General features: G+C 33.3%; 1 protein-coding gene across 2 annotated transcripts; it reads right to left on the reverse strand.

Moving 5' to 3' along the window:
* Nucleotides 1–6,608: 6,608 nt before the first annotated feature.
* On the reverse strand, nt 6,609–17,234 carry LOC134695920 (alcohol dehydrogenase class-3-like). Of its 2 annotated transcripts, none has more exons than XM_063557408.1 (11): nt 17,052–17,223; nt 15,546–15,647; nt 14,252–14,390; nt 13,625–13,715; nt 12,729–12,861; nt 12,475–12,561; nt 11,685–11,814; nt 11,046–11,176; nt 8,531–8,666; nt 7,633–7,768; nt 6,609–6,792 (listed from the first exon to the last, which is right to left on the reverse strand). In XM_063557408.1, exons 1-11 carry the CDS (start codon nt 17,070–17,072, stop codon nt 6,762–6,764), a joined length of 1,137 nt encoding a protein of 378 aa, XP_063413478.1. In that variant the 5' UTR covers nt 17,073–17,223; the 3' UTR covers nt 6,609–6,761. The 2 variants fall into 2 exon arrangements, 1 of the variants encoding a protein (XP_063413478.1); XR_010102864.1 differs by having other exon boundaries at nt 6,618–6,792; nt 8,469–8,666; nt 17,052–17,234.
* Nucleotides 17,235–20,525: the final 3,291 nt, after the last annotated feature.

Consider the following 20,525-nt stretch of genomic DNA (forward strand, 5'->3'; position numbering starts at 1 on the left):
TGTGTCGTTGTTCTCCTCTTATATTTAATGCGTTTCCCTCGGTTTTAGTTTGTTACCGACCGTGCAAGGGCTGTATAGCCAGTCAAGGTCGTTAAAAACTTCCATTTGTTAGTTTGTTACCCCGAATTTGTTTTTTGTCCATGGATTTATGAGTTTTGAACAGCGGTATACTACTGTTGCCTTTATTTAAACGGTTTGTTAAACTAATCAAAGTAATCACGACAAAAAAAGGGGGGGGGTATAGGACCTTTATTGGGACCCCGGGATCGTGTGTTTTAAGCTCGGGATTTCGGGATTGACCCTTTCGGGATTCGGGAATTCTTTCTTTTTTTTTTCGAATTTCGGGACCTCGGGATTTCTTTTTTTTCGAATTTTGGCGGGACCTCGGGATTTCGTGTTTTTAAACCCCTCCTATCCCCCTCGATAAAGAATACGAAAAAGGAGTATATCCGGTAAGGACCGATTTTGGCCTCAAATTTAAGGTTCATCAAACGAAAGATTTTGACCACTTTTTAAACACTTAAGTGTCTATTTCATTTTAATCAATTAGTTTTTGTGAAAGATTTTAACTGAGTTAGTCATTAAAAACGATCCGATTCAAGCTCAAATATGACAAATCTACCAAATATGCCGAAAAATGTCTCTTTTCAGATGTTTTTTTTTTGTCAAAAACGAAAGTGTTCGCATCCGTGTTCATCCTCAACCTTTATATATGTTATGTATTAATATTAGATATACTGTTCCCAGATTTGATAAAAGATTTTCAATTTGAAAAATCTTTTCCAAGTAATATTGAAGCTGAGATTACCATGTTCTGAGACAACTATAACGTGGTGATGTCAGATTGAAGTCATTATTTTGATGTATGCGAACTACATTATCTTATATGTCGGAAAATTGTGAAGGACTCTAAACTGAATACTAATAAGAAGGTGGAAGATGCCAAATTGATGCCCAAACTATAAAGTTGTAAACAAACTGACAACTCCACAAAAAATATATAAAAACAAAGAAGAAAAAAACAACAATCTATAAAACACAAGGTATGAATTAAAGACTAAGCAATACGAACACATGGTGTGATCACATGTGCTTTAAAGGGTAAACTACTCTGGTCCAGATAGTGATAATGGGAAATTAATAAAGAAAAATCAAAAGAAGTATGTTTTTAAGATAAATCATACTAGAAACTCATGTAAGATGAGTTTCTGGCATCAAACTGTCTGATTGCAGCACGTTCAAGTTTTCATGTTTGCAGTATCACTGGGGTAAAGCTGATGACAGTAACTGCATTCACGGTCATCCCAAGATGTCAGATGTTTCTACATCATTTTCTTTACAAAGCATACTTTGATACGATGTAAATTTATAAAATATTCACACGGAAGTCACAAATCTCTACCGATGAACGTGTATAAAACGGGAATTTGGATTTGAAAAATTCGCTTGGATGACCGTAAATCGTAATCGAGATGACCGTAACAGGATTAGCGATTCATAACAAGGCTGACCGTAATTGGTTAAAAGATGACCGTAAATTGTTAAGGATGACCGTAAATTGTTAAGGATGAACGTAACTTTTAAAGGATGACCGTCAATTCTAAGAAATATTCATATTTGTATTCATAACTGTTTGTCGAGTTTGTCTCACAAATCAAATATTTTATTTTTCCAATCAGGGTCCCAAAGCGGGCATTTATACAATTACCAATAATGAAAGTATATGCAACACACATTGAAAATTATATAACGTGACAGATATTATAATAGACAAATGACAACAAATTTGTTCATCTGTATAGGAGACACCAATTCAAGGGACGGTGCTGTAGGATATACTGTTGATTGCGATAGGCAATAACAGCAATCCTCCTCGTGTCAGAGGCAGATGAACAAAAATAAATAGAGAAACTGAATCCTGTCACTTAAAACATATTTTTTTTAAATATATAACAACAATAACTAATTTTGCGAAACATGGAATATAAATCTGCTATTTGCAGTGTTTATTCCCGTTTGAATGGTTTTACACTAGTAATTTTGGGGCCCTTTATAGCTTGTCGTTCGGTGTGAGCAAAGGCTCCGTGTTGAAGGCCGTACTTTAACCTATAATGGTTTACTTTTTAAATTGTTACTTGGATGGAGAGTTGTCTCATTGGCACTCACACCACATCTTCCTATATCTATTTAACCAGAAATATACACAACTCTTTTTTTATACAGTTGAGTTCTCACAAGGCAGCAGCAGTTGCAATTTCTCTTGGGAATTTAAGTTAATGAAATTGGAACATGATTCAGATGTGATATAAATAGTGTCTGTCTTCGTCATATTTTGTGCAATAAAAGAGAAAATTAACTTCATTTTCAATATTACCAGAATTACTTTGCTGACATACGGTCTAAGGTTAGAACTTATGTTATCTCCTTGTATAAATCCAAACTGTGTAGGGAAGAATATAATACAAATTGACAGCGATGCGACGAAAAGTTGAAGAAAAAAAAACATTGATTAAGCTTAAGATTATCCAGCGGAATCAGATTAAAATCTTAACATCTGCCTTGAAATATACAAAAAGTCCATTGACAACACCGATTCCGATGGAACTGCAAAATTTGTTCGGCATTCAGTTGGTTTGACTGAGATTAAATATCCCGTAACAAATGAAAAGCAATATGTTCAGTAAATATTCCATTAGATAGGGATTTCAAAACGGAAATGAAGTCTTCGTATCGCGCCCTATCTCTTTTAGTTTTGCTTCAATATTTGGCAATAGTTAATAAATATAAAAAAAAGATGTGGTATAATTGCCAATTAGACAACTCTCCAAAAGACAATTTTCCATTGGAGACCAAAATGACACAAAAATCAACAACTATAGGTCACCGGGCGGTCTTCAACAATGAGCAGTTTTACCAAAGTACATACCGCATAGTCAGTATAAATGGCCCCCTAAATAACAATGTAAAATAAATTCAAACGAGAAAACAAACTAACGACCTAATAAAGTTCATTTTTAATTCCGTTGGACACCCTTCTTGGACATAATCGCCACTGACTTTAAAATTGGAGGAACATCTTTTGAATGCTATAGTTAGTTCTTCTAAATTTATAATTTGGTTTTCACTTGTATAATTTAGATATTTACAGTACATTGTACATCGGATAGATTTAGAAATGTAAAAATTGTGGAATAATCCAACCCCCTTGTATATTAAAAAGGTGTCCTCCAATAATATATATGCAACACTATCGTGCAAAGCAGGTGCAACAGATATACACCTGCTTCCTTGGGTTATAAGTTACAGGCAGGCTAAAATGTTTACATAGTTAGCACATTGTCTATGAGATAGCTCATGTTCAAAGCTAGCAAGATTCCTCTTTCATTCGGATACGATTTAATACAGTTGGTGAACTATGTATTTGAAGCAAGTCTTATTTTCTTCTACCTATAGGATAATGCAGTCTTATAAATACGTTTTATAACAACACAATTAATTATTTGATACAAAAAAAAAGGTAATACAAATACGGATATCTGTTAGAATCGATGGTCATCCTTTATAAATTACGGTCATCTTTTTACCAATCACGGTCATCCTTGTTTTATGTTACGGTCATCTTGAAAATATTTTACTTACGATTTACGGTCATCTTAGCGATTTTTTCAAATCCAATTTCCTGTTCCATACACATGTCTCGGTAGTAATATGTGATGTCCGTGTGATTCTTTTCTGAGGGGGTCAAGGGGTTTAACTGTTATGCTGTTATGGGGCTGTTTTATTCTTTGTTATCTGTTATTTTGAAAAAAATATTTGCTGTTAGCTGTTATTGGCTTATTCTCTGTTAGCTGTTTTTGGGCTTTTAGTTTTTTTTTTATCTGTTATTGTGATAATGTATTGGCTGTTAACTGTTATTGAAAATTGGAATGTTAGCATTGCTTTTTTTTACAGTCAATATTCGGTATAAATCGAAGAGCATTGGACATCGGGGTCTACCACTTCTAATATGTTTGTTTTGTATTCAGAGAAGGATTCCATTAACATATACCCATCACAGGAGTGAGCCATGACAATTCAAGTATATCTTATGATTAGTCTTTGTAATAAATTCCATTTTCTTTTTATTAAGGTGTATTTAGAATTATCTTACTTTTTTTTTATGAGAATAATATTCCTTGTTTCCCGTACGAACATATTAAATTAAAACAATTCTTAATATGACAAAAAGAAAACATATGGCCAGGAATATCTGACATAGATCTCAATAAAGAACTAGGTCCTAACAACCACTTAACCTTTTATATAATATGGTACATAGACTCAGCTCTGTGATTCTTTTCAAATCAGAAACAAATGCATTGTACAATGAAAGTTCCAACCATGTACTTGGGTCCGAAGCTGCACATATCTCATTACAAACAAAGATTTATTCGTTTCAAGCCATTGTTTCCCTACTAAACTATGTATTCTACTTACTAGTACACTTGGTACAATCAAAAACCTCAGCTTATAAAAAATTGTTCAAATAAGGCCTTTGAAAATAGTGGAATAAATTGCTTTTGGAGTGTCAATATTCGTTCAAAGTACTTGATAAATTGCATGCTGATAATTGGTGCTTTTGATTTTTCTACCCTATATACTACTTTGCCTCATAGTCTTATTAAGAAAAATTTCACACCTCATACAATGGTCATTTGGAAAAAGTCAGAATATTCACTCTTTTAGGTCATTTTTTTGTTATTAGCAACAAAGGGAGCTTCAGTCAATATATATAAACAATACACCAACGTTTCATTAGAACTGCTGAAAGCATTTGAGTTATTTTTGAAAGTTAGAAAATACCAACTTTTTCTAATGAATAAAATCCCTTGACCCAATAACATAAAATCGAAAAATTAATAAAATCGAAAGGGAGTTTACTTACAACAATAGATATAAACATTTCAGCAAAGTTTTATGAGAACTGCTGACACATTTTTGTGTTAATGTCTGAAAACTCGAAAATCCCCCCTTTTTGATTAATAAAACCAGTTTACTCGGAAACGTAAAATCTAAAATTTATAAAGATTGAAAGTGACCTCATGTTAATAGATAAACAATTCACCAACATTCCTTGCTTTGTGAAAGCATTTTTGAGATATTATCAGAAAACTGAAAAATAACACCAATTTTATTGAATAAAAACCCATTACCCAGAAACTTAAAATCTAAAATTTATATATAAAAAAAGGAGCTCACGTCAATGGATATAAACAATTTCTCAAAGTTTAATGCAAATTGGTTGAAGAGTTTTTGAGTTAATGTCCGACATGTTTCTAACAGACAGACAACAGTATACCATAATACGTTCCTTAAACGTATATATTTTTTTTATAATATATTGAGTAGTAATTTAAACACATTCTAGATACATAGATTAATACTAAAAACATAGTCATAGAAAATGAGAGCGCTTCAAAGAGTTCGAGGTATGTGGCGAGTCTTGCTTCAAATGAGTTAACAAAGTACATTACATTTAACGGGTAGATCATAAGGATATACTTTTTGAGACAGAATTTTCTGATAATTTGCCAAAATGAAGATTTTACTATGTTGTTTTTTTCAAAAATTTAATAAAAAGTATGGGTCACCGTCCGTGCTATTTTTCAAACTATGAGTCGTTGAACATTGCCAAAATTTGGTTAGTTTGTTAATGAAAAAACACATTAGTGTGCATACAAAAAATCTATGAGATAGAATTTTGAAATAAATGGTGAGAAGATAGGTTTCATAATATGTTTTAAGATAATCAAAAGAAAGCATGGTGTCACCGAACTTGTGTCCTTGCTACAAGTAAAAATAACAAATTTCCCTATTGGCACAGTATAAATTTTGTACTAAAAGAGTTATCTCCCCTTAAATGGCTCATTTGATAAAATAGATTTTAGAACCTAAAAAAATGATATTTGTTAAAATATTTTGCTTAATACAATTAATTAACATGTTTTCTTTATAAAGAAAACACTTTATCCATTGAAGTGCAAATCTTTCTCCAAATTTGCAGTTTTAGGCAAATAACTAGACCAATTTTGTACTGTAAGTGTACAATCCAAGATGGCGGTATACGAAAAACAAATATGTAACACATAAACAAACGACAACCACTGAATTACAGGCTCCTGACTTGGGACGTTTACTGGAAACTGCATGTTTCTAAACACTGTCCAACCTTGCGAAAATCTCTTCAACAACTTAAGATATGAACAACTGATGATCGGCGGTCATATTTTTTGACTTATTAAAGAAACTTTTTCATAATTGCATAAACAAACAATGAAGTAAAAACTCAATTAATGAAAGAAGATGGGGAAATATTCCGAATAAACATTTCAACTTTGGTCCATCATATATAAATATTCAATCTTCAGTTAACATGGTAAAACAAATTGCTGTGTTTATTATAATAAGTGATATTTGCCGAAAGATGGCAATATTACAACTAGGGTTGCATTTGCCCTATTTGTATTTGAAACTCTCGAATAAATCAAACTATGGCAATCCAGAGATAATGAAAACAAAATACGTAAATATTAAGTTTATTCTAAGCATATAAAAACAAAGCGTTGAAGTCAATATGACTCACCACCTCACCACCTTATATACCTAAATCAGGGACAGTCAATACTGCAGGTCTATAGACTGTCCCTGCTTAAACTGACTGTTCTATAATTTCTGATTAATATTTCCTTTCCTTTGATTTTTCTTCACTTTATAACCATGAATTAAGCCCACATATCCAAGACAGTTCGCAAGCTAAAAGTAAAAAATGGTATATTGAAATATTTTTTTAGAACTACATGTATATCAATATTTTTTGCTTTCTACTTATAATGAACTTGATATAGATTGTAAATAAATATGCTTCATAACCATGATTATTGATAAGCAGGCACTGCATGGGAGTTGATAATAATAACTACAATATGTATTTTCCTTCCACTATTTTAAGTTATTTACACAAACGAATTTACCTTGGATATTGTACAAAATCGCGTGTTTCTACCAAAAAAAAATGTACTTTTTAGTGCGTTTTACTTACAGGTCTACTTTTATGTTTTTTTATTTGCAGTATTAAGAAGTTGAGTGTTTTTTCTGAATGAGAATAATTACATTGCTTTATGTTTCTCCGACTTTATGTTATTACAATGACCGACCCAAAAAAAGAGCAGTTCTAAAGAAACTGTTTAACTCCTAAAATTATTCACAGTAATTATGAGGGACACCGGTGAAGTAATATTTCGACAATTAATGGCCGATCAGGGTGCTCAACGCCAGAAATTTAAAACTTAAAATCTAATACAAACGTTCGAAACAGGCGTTACATTACATTAGTTCGCGAAGAGTTGAAGATCAAATCTTTCTTAATTGTGCATTTTAAGAAATTAAAACCTGATGTATACATATTTTCATTTTTATAAATCACACTTGTCTCAAATTAAGACTCTTAAATATATTTTAGTCATATATTTCGTGTTGCAAAATACAACACTTCTAAAACGTATCACAGGAGATCATAGGCTCCTAGACTTTCCAGGTACGATGCCCTCTGTACTATAACACAGTTACCCTTTCAAAGAAACTTAAAATAATTACCTTTTTCCAGAACGTAGAAGATCGAAACCTTCATTGATTTTATCCAAACCCATCTTATGAGTGACAAACTCGTCGACCATTAACTTTTTATTCATGTACTCCGTCACTAAATTACTGATAGTTTTCACCTTGTAATCTGAAAAATAAATTACACCAATAAATAAGTTAAACATGTTTAAAAATGTCGACATGCTAGCCAAAAAATAAATAAATAAAATATCGGCATAAAAGCTGGAAAAGAATTATGAATAAAAGGAGATGTGAGTATATGAGATAACAATCCTTTGACATATTAAAACAAATTCATTTTTGCCAATTGGTAGAAGCCTTTCAGTAAACAAATTTCTCTGTCGAATCGTTTCGTCTACCTCTTGTACCTTTGGAAAACGTGACCAATATAAATAACATTCTAGATCAAAACTTAACACAACATGTTCAATACAGCTTCTGTCAAACATGTAAGCTAAATAGAAAAAAAAACAAGCAACTTCTGTCAATGTAATACGCTTGACTTAATTACTCCTATAGTATGCACTTAATTGAAGGTCATTATATATATATATATGTAATTGTTAGATAATTTAAAATGGGTACTAGCATTATATCATTCTAAAGGTAAATGGGTACTAGCATTATATCATTCTAAAGGTAAATGGGTACTAGCATTATATCATTCTAAAGGTAAATGGGTACTAGCATTATATCATTCTAAAGGTAAATGAGATATGATATCTCTCTCCCACCAGCATAGAGTATAATCCAATCATCTGTATCTTAAAGTCATTGAAAATCATTGACAGGGTTTGTGAAAAAGATACCGTTCCTCTCTGACTTACCCCCATACAGTGATCCTATAACTTGTTTCCCCATGGTAATAGCGTAAGGATTAGTGACTTACCTCCATACAGTGATCCTATGACTTGTTTCCCCATGGTAATAGCGTACGGGTTAGTGACAAATTCGTCTGTAATGGGAGCAACACCAATAATCAGCACTTTACCCCAGCATCTGTGAACGGAGTCAAAAGCCACTTTCTAAATCAAAATAAAAGCATAATGCAATAAGTGTTGATAGTTTAACCTTCAGATACAGACTTACAGATATATTGTCTTTAATCAACGAGCAGATTATTTACAACTGATCTAACATAAAAAAAAATATAACAAATAAAGTAAGTAAAAACTTATACAATGATACACACATTTAATGCTACAAAATACAAGCGGAAGGGTTTATAGCTGACTATGCGGTATTGGCTATGCTAATTGATAAAGGCGGTGTGATGACCAATAGTTTCACATTTCTGTATCATTGTGTCTCATGTTGAGATTTGTCTCATTTACAATCATACCACATCTTCTTCTTTGTATAGATGACGTAGCGTGAATCAAATACCACCACTGCAAAAGATCGAACGTATAAATGTATACAACCCAATGCATGTCCCGCTAATCAAGGATGCATGTTTTTGTTTTACTTGGCACACCGGCCGAAATACATTACTTCCGTTAATTGTTTGTGTCAAGTAATACATGTACAATGTATAGACAGATGCTTGTCTTTAACTTATCAATTATCATGCTATTGTGTTGTTTAAATTTCATCGAGGATTTATATAGCAGTAAGGATGCGAATCTCTAGAACAGTTTACATACATAGTAGACTGTAGTGAAATAAGTGGCGTTCACAAATCGTACAAAACTCCTTTACGTATAATGTTTTTCTTCTCGTTCCGTTGGTTGACAACCTTCGGTTTTATGAGTTTTTATGGACTTCCGCCTTTTTGAATTTACCCAGGATTTCTGTATTATTGTTATACTTTTTCATACATTTATTGACAGATTTCTTTTGTGTTAGGTTTTCCGTACAATATATCGTTTGTAATAACATGAAGATCGTCTAAATTTGTCTGTGGTTCTTTCTATCGCCAATTCAGTAAATCAAAAGAGTTTCAGAAAAGTAACAGTGAATACTGTCAGTATACACGAATACGATTTGGTTTGATTATTTACATTAAATTTTATCAACAGATGATTTAGCTTACCATGCATTTAATTGCATAGCTAATCATATAGTCTTAACATCATCAATACATTCAAATGCACAGTCCTACCATAGTTTTAACATTACCAATACATTCAAAGTTCTTATTCTTACGATAGTTTTAACATTGCCAATACATTCTAAGTGTATATTCCTACCATAGTTTTAACATTACCAATACATTCAAATTTCTTATTCTTACGATAGTTTTAACATTACCAATACATTCTAAGTGTATATTCTTACCATAGTTTTAACATTACCAATACATTCAAAGTTCTTATTCTTACCATAGTTTTAACATTGCCAATACATTCTAAGTGTATATTCTTACCATAGTTTTAACATTGCCAATACATTCTAAGTGTATATTCTTACCATAGTTTTAATATCACCAATGCATTCAAAGTTCTTATTCTTATCATAGTTTTAACATTGCCAATACATTCTAAGTGTATATTCTTACCATAGTTTTAACATTACCAATACATTCAAAGTTCTTATTCTTATCATAGTTTTAACATTGCCAATACATTCTAAGTGTTTAATATTCTTACCATAGTTTTAACATTACCAATACATTCAAAGTTCTTATTCTTACCATAGTTTTACCATTACCAATACATTCTAAGTGTATAATATTCTTACCATAGTTTTACCATTTCCAATACATTCTAAGTGTATAATATTCTTACCATAGTTTTAACATTACCAATACATTCAAAGTTCTTATTCTTATCATAGTTTTAACATTGCCAATACATTCTAAGTGTTTAATATTCTTACCATAGTTTTAACATTACCAATACATTCAAAGTTCTTATTCTTAGCATAAGTTTACCATTACCAATACATTCTAAGTGTATAATATTCTTACCATAGTTTTAACATTACCAATACATTCAAAGTTCTTATTCTTACCATAGTTTTAACATTGCCAATACATTCTAAGTGTATAATATTCTTACCATAGTTTTAACATTACCAATACATTCAAAGTTCTTATTCTTACCATAGTTTTAACATTGCCAATACATTCTAAGTGTATATTCCTACCATAGTTTTAACATTACCAATACATTCAAAGTTCTTATTCTTACCATAGTTTTAACATTGCCAATACATTCTAAGTGTATAATATTTTTACCATAGTTTTAACATTACCAATACATTCAAAGTTCTTATTCTTACCATAGTTTTAACATTGCCAATACATTGTAAGTGTATAATATTCTTACCATAGTTTTAACATTACCAATACATTCAAAGTGCATATTCTTACCATAGTTTTAACATTACCAATACATTCAAAGTACATATTCTTACCATAGTTTTAACATTACCAATACATTCAAAGTTCTTATTCTTACCATAGTTTTAACATTACCAATACATTCGAATGCATAGTCAAGTCCACCGTTTGTCATCTTTAAAAGTACATCTTGAAGAGGTTCCTTAAAATCTTTTGGATTAACTCCCTCCGTCATTCCAAACTTTTTAGCTATATGTTATAGAAAGTTCCATTAAAATTTGAGGAATCATTTTATACTAAAAAGACATCGTAATAATATAAAGTTGTGTTAAAAAAGGACAACACTACATTCGTGTCGATTATTAAATAGGATTGTGCAAAGTAGAAAGAATATATATATAAGCTACCTGAGTTTTTATTTTGGTATAATTGAATTCAGTGCTTTACTGAACTGAATTCAGTGCTTAACTGAACTGGTTTCAGTGCTTAACTGAAATGAATTCAGTGCTTAACTGAACTGGTTTCAGTGCTTTACTGACCTGGTTTCGGTGCTTTTCTGAAATGTTTTTCTAGATTTATACACTGACCTTAGAGTTTAACAAGAGTAGTAATCTACAGGAAGATATTACACTGTAACTTTTGTTTTCACTTTTAAAGATATCTTTGTTTCTTTCATCGCGAAATAATGTTTCTTTCATCGCGAAATAACAGATAAATAAATCACAGGCCAAACAGAATATGCAAAAGTTCGCCTCACCTATTTCAAATTTGGCTGGGTTTGTGTCTATTCCTATGATCCGAGACGCTCCTGCATTTCTACAGCCCATAACAACAGCTAAACCAATGGTACCTAATCCCCATACAGCACATACTGAACCAGGTTCTACCTAAAAACAATTATATAACAGCCCATAACAACAGCTAAACCAATGGTACCTAATCCCCATACAGCACATACTGAACCAGGTTCTACCTAAAAACAACTATATAACAGCCCATAACAACAGCTAAACCAATGGTACATAATCCCCATACAGCACATACTGAACCGGGTTCTACCTAAAAACAATTAATCTTATATAGCTTGAAGTAAATTTTTACAGTTGACATCATTTATGGAGCCTTATTCGTAACATACTAAAATATCAATCCATCAGAAAAACGCTACAATAAGTAGTTCTATTCTTGGGGTTAATTGTAATGGTACTGAGATCAAATGCAATTTGTAGGACTATAGTCTTTCGGTGACAACGTTACTGGCAACAATGTGTAGAAAAAAACAACTTCAGGCCTTGCAACAATTAACAGTTTCACTCATTATTTCATCGCTCTAGTATACATTTCTATCAAACTAATTAAATGTTTCCACTTTGTCATTTCATTGGACTAAGATTTGTAAATCGTTCGTATGCACACTTTAAGTATGCTTTAAATTAAATATGCCTGGGTGCCTTTTCACCTAAAAGTTTTTACAAAAAGATACATTCGGTTCATAATTCTATTTGTCCGAAAGCTTATAAAACGGCATAATATAAACGAATTCCTACCTTGGCAGTATTGATAGCAGAACCATACCCCGTTGCAATGCCACAACCTAGTAAACAAGCCTTGTCTAATGGTGCAGCTGGGTCTATCTGCAATACAAATATAAATCAGGTCTGACATTAGACGGTTGTAGTCCTGACTTGACACACTGATCAATGTTTGATCAAAGATACAAGACGCAAAAAAAAATTAAAAAGATGAGACAAATTTTTATTTTTTGCTGGTGTTAAGATTATAGCAGACTGGAATACTGTACCTTAACACAGGACCACTCCGATGCCACTGTATACTGACTGAATGTACTGGTATTCAGATAATGGTAGATTGGTTTACCATTACAACTAAACCGAACGGTACCATCCAACATTCCTCCCTTCAAATAATGTTCTCTGAAAGTTAGAAATACAAATACAACTATTTGGTTTAGTTCTGCAAATCCTAATTGCATATTGTTTCAAGTGCAAAGAAAACTCCCCTACACATAATTATCATCGTTTTATCGAAAAAGGAGCTATTATGACATGTATGACAAATTTATTAGTAAGACTTAGAAAATGCACAAATATCAGTACAGCTGATATGTCAATCTGTATATTTCGTGTGTCCATAACTTCGAACCGTTGGTTCATAAGGTTGGATGCTTCCTTATATACAAATACAAACATTATTCGTTAGAAATTAGCCGCACTGCATGTGACCTTACAGTGGGATGTGTATTTGGTTGGCTATGTGTTGTACATAACGTTTAACTCCTTTTATAGATTTTATCAAATGAATGAATTTTGCGTTTGAATTGTACAAGTTATAAGATTGAGAATGGAAACGGGGAATGTATATAGTCTGTTGAACTAAATAATTTTCCATATCAGAATGGTATATCATTGTAGCATTTGTTACATGTATATAGAAATATAGTCAAAAGTATATGTAATATGAAATACTTTTCAATTAACTGCCTTCAATAGCGTGATTTTAAGTACTAGTAATTATAACGATAATTGGTTAAATTGAATATGAACTTCAGGATTAAGTAGTTATCAGGTAGATGATTCATTTTGATTCAATTTGATACCTGTAACTGCAATTATGATGTTCATTAACAAGTAAATAGTACTATATAGATTATAACTTTTAAGATTAATTTAGTTATACCCTTTCAACACGTCACAGACATTGGTTTTTCCACTCTTACATGTTCTACACTGGTTGCACTGCCCCATAAACGATGGAATCACGTGGTCACCTATTAAAACAGCGTCATACATTAGTACTTTTTTAATTTTTATAAATAATTTATAAAATGTACTCTTGTACTCAATACAGCATTGTACTTGCTACAGCCCCCAAAAGGAAATATGAAAAAAAAAAAAATTAGAAGATATCATTAATTGCAAATTGTAAATCACTTTTTGAAACATGTATACTGTAAGACGTCGCAAGAATTAACCATGACACTGAAAATTAAAAGATTTATTGATTTAAAGTTATTGTTAAAATTTTACAGATAGACTGTTATAGATATACAATAACGAAACTAACAAACTAAAGTGAGAATATTTTTACCAAGAAAGTTGAATAGAAGAAAAAAGATGTGAGTTAGCTGTTAGACTTTTTTTTTACATGACTTTACTTTGTTTTTTTTTACCGCTAGGAAAGATCAGTTTGCCCCATGTACTTATATATAGCCAATTTTGTTATATGAGTATATGGCACTATCTCGTTTGACCCATGTGCTATATCGATATCCCTCTGATTCTGTCCCTAAACTAGTTATTGTACCAGCTTTAAACTCTGTCACGCCCTCTCCAACACTCTCTACAATACCAGCTCCCTCGTGTCCCAGAATAGAATCCACAATCCAAGGTCTCGATCCACCCAAGTAGTTTTCATCACTGTGACATATACTGGAGTACATTATCTACAAATATATAATCAAAAATTTTTCAACAGATGCCTTTTCTACAAGTTGAGAGAGATAATGGAAGAAAAAAAACAAAAACCAGGCGCCGATCCTACTACATTTGAGTTGAATACTATGATTTGAGCCCTTCGACTACGACACAAGGTCGACTGTATTTTGAAAAGGGGGTTCCCCATGAAAGTTTACATAATTAAAAAAAAGAAAAAGGGGTCTAACCCCCGGAACTCCCCCTTGATCTGCTAATGAAAAAAACACACTAGCTTACTAGAAGGAGCACATTTTTTTTAGTTTGTTAATGTCTTAACCCTCTGCTTTTTCATTTCGATAGGTGGACTATCAACCGATATCGTAAAGTACATCCAATAAAATCACTAAAAAAACAGCACTTTACAAGGAGGTATTTCAAAAATACAACAAGAAACAAGAAACAAAAACGAAAACTGGCACAAACCATCCTACAAAAAGTCAAAGGTTGAGAAACACATATGGACTTAACTTACGGACGGACGGATGTACACATAGACACATATGGACTTAACTTACGGACGGACGGATGTACACACAGACACATATGGACTTAACTTACGGACGGACGGATGTACACACAGACACATATGGACTTAACTTACGGACGGACGGATGTACACACAGACACATATGGACTTAACTTACGGACGGACGGATGTACACATAGACACATATGGACTTAACTTACGGACGGACGGATGTACACACAGACACATATGGACTTAACTTACGGACGGACGGATGTACACATAGACACATATGGACTTAACTTACGGACGGACGGATGTACACACAGACACATATGGACTTAACTTACGGACGGATGGATGTACACACAGACACATATGGACTTAACTTACGGACGGATGGATGTACACACAGACACATATGGACTTAACTTACGGACGGACAGATGTACACACAGACACATATGGACTTAACTTACGGACGGATGGATGTACAAACAGACACATATGGACTTAACTTACGGACGGACGGATGTACACATAGACACATATGGACTTAACTTACGGACGGACGGATGTACACACAGACACATATGCCAATTATTGCTTTATGCATTCCAAATAACATCTCATGAATGTTCAAATTAAATTGAGTTACCTTAATTCTGAGTTCACCAGCTTTTGGTGGCGCAACCTCAATATTTTCTATTATCAGTGGTTTCTTGTGTTCCCGCATGACAGCAGCCTTGCATTTTATAATCTAAAATAGATTGGAGAACATGTTAAATTCTGAAATAGATCAAAAACATGTCATAGTCTGAATTATACTTTCATGTGTTCCCGCATGACAGTAGCCTTGCATTTTATAGTCTGAAATATAGATTGATGGACATGCTATAGTACGAAATAGATTAAAAATATCTTATACTCAGAAATAGATATAGGGGCATGTTAAAGGCTAAAACAGACAAAAACATCTTAAAGTCTATGATAGAAAAAGACAACTTAAACTCCGAAATAGACAACAAACTATCTTATAGTCTGGAACAAATTATGGGCATCTTATCATCTGAAGAAGATTACGGAAATATCTTAGTATAAAATCATTTACGCTGGAAAAGATGAAAAGTATCTAATAATCTGAATGTTTAGGGTATCTTATAGTCTGGCATTCATTATATAGACGATGTCGAAAATAGATTAAAGACATCTTATAGTTTGTAATAGATAAGGGACACATTGTAGTCTGAAATGCATTAAGAACATCCTATAGTCTGAATTAGATAAGGGAAATCTTCTGGTTTGAAATGGCTATTCTAATCTTATTCTGAAACAATAAAAAAAAAGTCTTATAGTCTGAACTACATAACGGATACACGAACATGCCATATTGAAATAAATAAATTAACTCTCCGCGTAAAAAGAAACTGGTTGGAATTTTGGTTCTAAAAAGAAAACAACCGTTACTCTAAATGTGTTTTGTGTTGTTATATGTGTTCGTGTATGTGAGTTCGTCTGGACATCATATATAATGTTTGTCTGAATTTCGCGAAGACGGCCTGTCACATCTAAAATAATGTTTGTCTGAATTTTGCGACGATGGCCAGTCCCATCTTAAATAATGTTTATCTGAATTTCGCGACGACGACCTGCCATCACATCTTAAATAATGTTTGTCTGAATTTCGCGACGACGGCCTGTCACATCTAAAATAATGTTTGTCTGAATTTCGCGACGATGGCCTGTCACATCTTAAATAATGTTTGTCTGAATTTCGCGACGATGGCCTGTCACATTTTAAATAATGTTTGTCTGAATTTCGCGACGACGACCTGCCATCACATCTTAAATAATGTTTGTCTGAATTTCGCGACGACGGCCTGTCACATCTAAAATAATGTTTGTCTGAATTTCGCGACGATGGCCGTCACATCTTAAATAATGTTTGTCTTAATTTCGCGACGATGGCCTGTCACATCTTAAATAATGTTTGTCTGAATTTCGCGACGACGGCCAGTCATATCTAAAAATGTTTGTCTGAATTTCGCGACGACAGGCCGGTAACATGTAAAAAATGTAGGCATCGTAGTAATGTATTAGTTTTGCACTTGCATCAAGAAGACAATTGTAATAATAACTTAATACTTGAACAAAATAAGTCTACCTTTCCAGTGGTGTCAGCCATCTTGTCAACTCTGCAGAATTTAGACGAAACCTTGAATGTGTTCTTGTTTTTAAATAAGATAAATAAATTTGACACTTAGGTCACCAGAATAGAGATAGAGGCATGCCATCATGGCCATTGAAGAGCTGATTATGCAAAAGCAGTGATGTACTAGAATGTTTATCTATCCAAGTAAATAGTTCGGTCGAGTTAAGTGATTTAGTATTTAAACATTGAGGGGAACTCTATGATCATGGTCTATTATCTTACACATGTTATATTGATAGGTCTAGTTCCATTTTCAGCACATACAATACAAGTTCATTGTACTGCCTTAAAACAATATACTGGTACATATGGGTCTATTCATATATGTTGATGCGTACAGATGATATCTGTTTATGATAGCCTACTGTGCTAGACCCTCATATTTACCCAAGGTCCATACATCTCTGATGTAGTACATGTAGTAAATCACCCAAGGTCCATACATCTTCGTAGTAGTACATGTAGTAAATCATACAATAACTAAGTCGGTAAATTAAATTTATTATGTAATTACAAGTAAAGAATGTGTAAGAATGTAGTAAAGTTCAAATTTCGAAAGCTCACAATTGTCACATAAACACGTAAATCGTTAAGTGTAATATTTTTTATCCTGACTAAAATAAATTGTGGTGTTGGATATAAATTCCACCATATCCCCGAGGGAATGGGTAGAGACCTGGTGGAATCTGTTCGGTCTCTATCTTTCCTAGTATTTTTAGCGCCTCTGTAATCCTGATGTTGTACAATGTTACTAAACGTCCACCGATTACATGTACTTGTTTGTATTTCAGGTTTCGTATTTTGAATAAAGTTATTCTTTGTCTACAGGATACATCCTTTTATCAACAATGGAAGACAATTCACCCAAGTTTATAAATAGACACTTCAGTAACTGTGTTATTCATTTTACGATAATTTGTCCAAATATAAAAAAAGAAGATGTGGTATGATGGCTAATGAGACAACTCTCCACAAGAAACTAAATGACACAATTTTTTTTTATGATTCTTAAAATAATTGTAACATCACTATGTTTTAACACGTATTTGCTTACAGCTGAAGATGTACATCTAGATATTGTTAAAAAGTTAGAAGTAAGAACATTAGGTACAGCCTGTTCACTTCTGGTATTTTAACACACACCATGAAACAAGTGTGTCGGTAATATATGTTTGAGTGGCAAAATTTGCCACACTAGGCTTAAATATTGAAAGCTAACGTTTATAGAATATTGTGAATACACTTGAATAATAGTAATTACCAAAAATTCTGTAGAGCACCCAACAGCCAACCAGTCTCTCATGAAGACACATACACACAAACAAAGAGGTTGTCAAGATAACTACAACACATGTTCCAGATAGCTACAACACATAGTTCATAAAGCTGCAACACATAGTTCAGAAAGCTACAACACATAGTTTAGAAAGCTAAAACACATTGTTGAGATAGCTACAAAACAAGGTTCAGATAGCTACAACACACGGCTCAGATAGCTATAACACATGATTCAAATAGTTATCAAAGGTACCAGGACTATAATATAATACGCCAGAGCGTTTCGTTTACATAAGACTCATCAGTGATTCTGAACATAGTTCAGAAAGCTTCCGCACATGGTTCAGATAGCCACAACATATGGTTCAGACAACTACAACACAAAGGTAAAATATCTAAAATACATGGCTTAGAATACTACAACACATAGTTCAGAAAGCTACAGAACATGGTTTAGACAACTACAACACATAGTTTAGATAGCTACAACACGTTCTTCAGATTGTTCAACACATGGTCCAGATAGCTACAACACATGGTCTAGATAGCTACAACACATGGTCCAGATAGCTGCAACACATGGTTCATATAGCTACAACACATGGTTCATATAGCTACAACACATGGTCTAGATAGCTACAACAAGGTCCAGACAGCTACAACACATGGTCCAGATAGCTACAACACATGGTCCAGATAGCTACAACACATGGTCCAGACAGCTACAACACATGGTCCAGACAGCTACAACACATGGTCCAGATAGCTACAACACATGGTCCAGATAGCTACAACACATGGTCCAGACAGCTACAACACATGGTCCAGATAGCTACAACACATGGTCCAGATAACTACAACACATGGTCCAGACAGCTACAACACATGGTCCAGATAGCTACAACACATGGTCCAGATAGCTACAACACATGGTCAAGACAGCTACAACACATGGTCCAGATAGCTACAACACATGGTCCAGATACCTACAACACATGGCCCAGACAGCTACAACACATGGTCCAGATAACTACAACACATGGTCCAGACAGCTACAACACATGGTCCAGACAGCTAAATCACATGAGTCAGATAGCTACATCACATGGTCCATATAGCTTAATCACATGGTCCAGATAGCTACAACACATGGTCCAGACAGCTACAACACATGGTCCAGATAGCTACAACACATGGTCCAGATAGCTACAACACATGGTCCAGACAGCTACAACACATGGTCCAGATAGCTACAACACATGGTCCAGATAGCTACAACACATGGTCCAGACAGCTACAACACATGGTCCAGATAGCTTAATCACATGAGTCAGATAGCTAAATCACATGAGTCAGATAGCTACATCACATGGTCCAGATAGCTACAACACATGGTCCAGATAGCTACGACACATGGTCCAGATAGCTACAACAAATTGTCCAGATAGCTAAATCTCATGAGCCAGGTAGCTAAAACACATGACCAAAATAGCTAAAACATATGGTCTACATATTTACAACACATGATCCAAATAGCTACAAATGGCTTCAACACTTGACCGAGATAGCTATAACACATGGTTCAGGTAAATAAAACACATGGTGCAGATAGCTACTATACAGGGTCAAGATAGCCATAACACATGGTCCAGATAGTTACAACAAATGGTCAAGATAGTTAAAACACATGGTCCACATAGCTATAACTCACTGAGCAGATAGCTACAACATATGGTCTAGATAACAAAGTTCTGTGTTGAGGGGGTATAAAATTAAGTTTGACAGCTTCAGACATAAAAAAAAATTGACCTTTTTCAACTGGACCAAATCACTACTTAACATAAAGATTCAGCACCCCATTTTGTTCAACTTGTAATTACATCCCCTTCTTGATATTTCATGCATTAAATATAAAGGAATAAATTGGGAAAGTGTATCAAATAAAATATGCAAGTTATACACTGTTCACACTAGGGACTATATTCGTAGACAACGAAAACGAAAACCAAAGGATGATAACAGTGTCCTTGGACCACATGGTCTAGATAGCTACAATACATGGTTTAGATAGCTAAAACACATGGTCCAAATAGCTTCAACAAATGACTGAGATAGCCACAACATATGGTCTTGATAGCTAAAACACTT

Source organism: Mytilus trossulus, chromosome 14 (genome assembly GCF_036588685.1).
Source record: "Mytilus trossulus isolate FHL-02 chromosome 14, PNRI_Mtr1.1.1.hap1, whole genome shotgun sequence".
Classification (NCBI taxonomy): Eukaryota; Metazoa; Mollusca; class Bivalvia; order Mytilida; family Mytilidae; genus Mytilus; species Mytilus trossulus.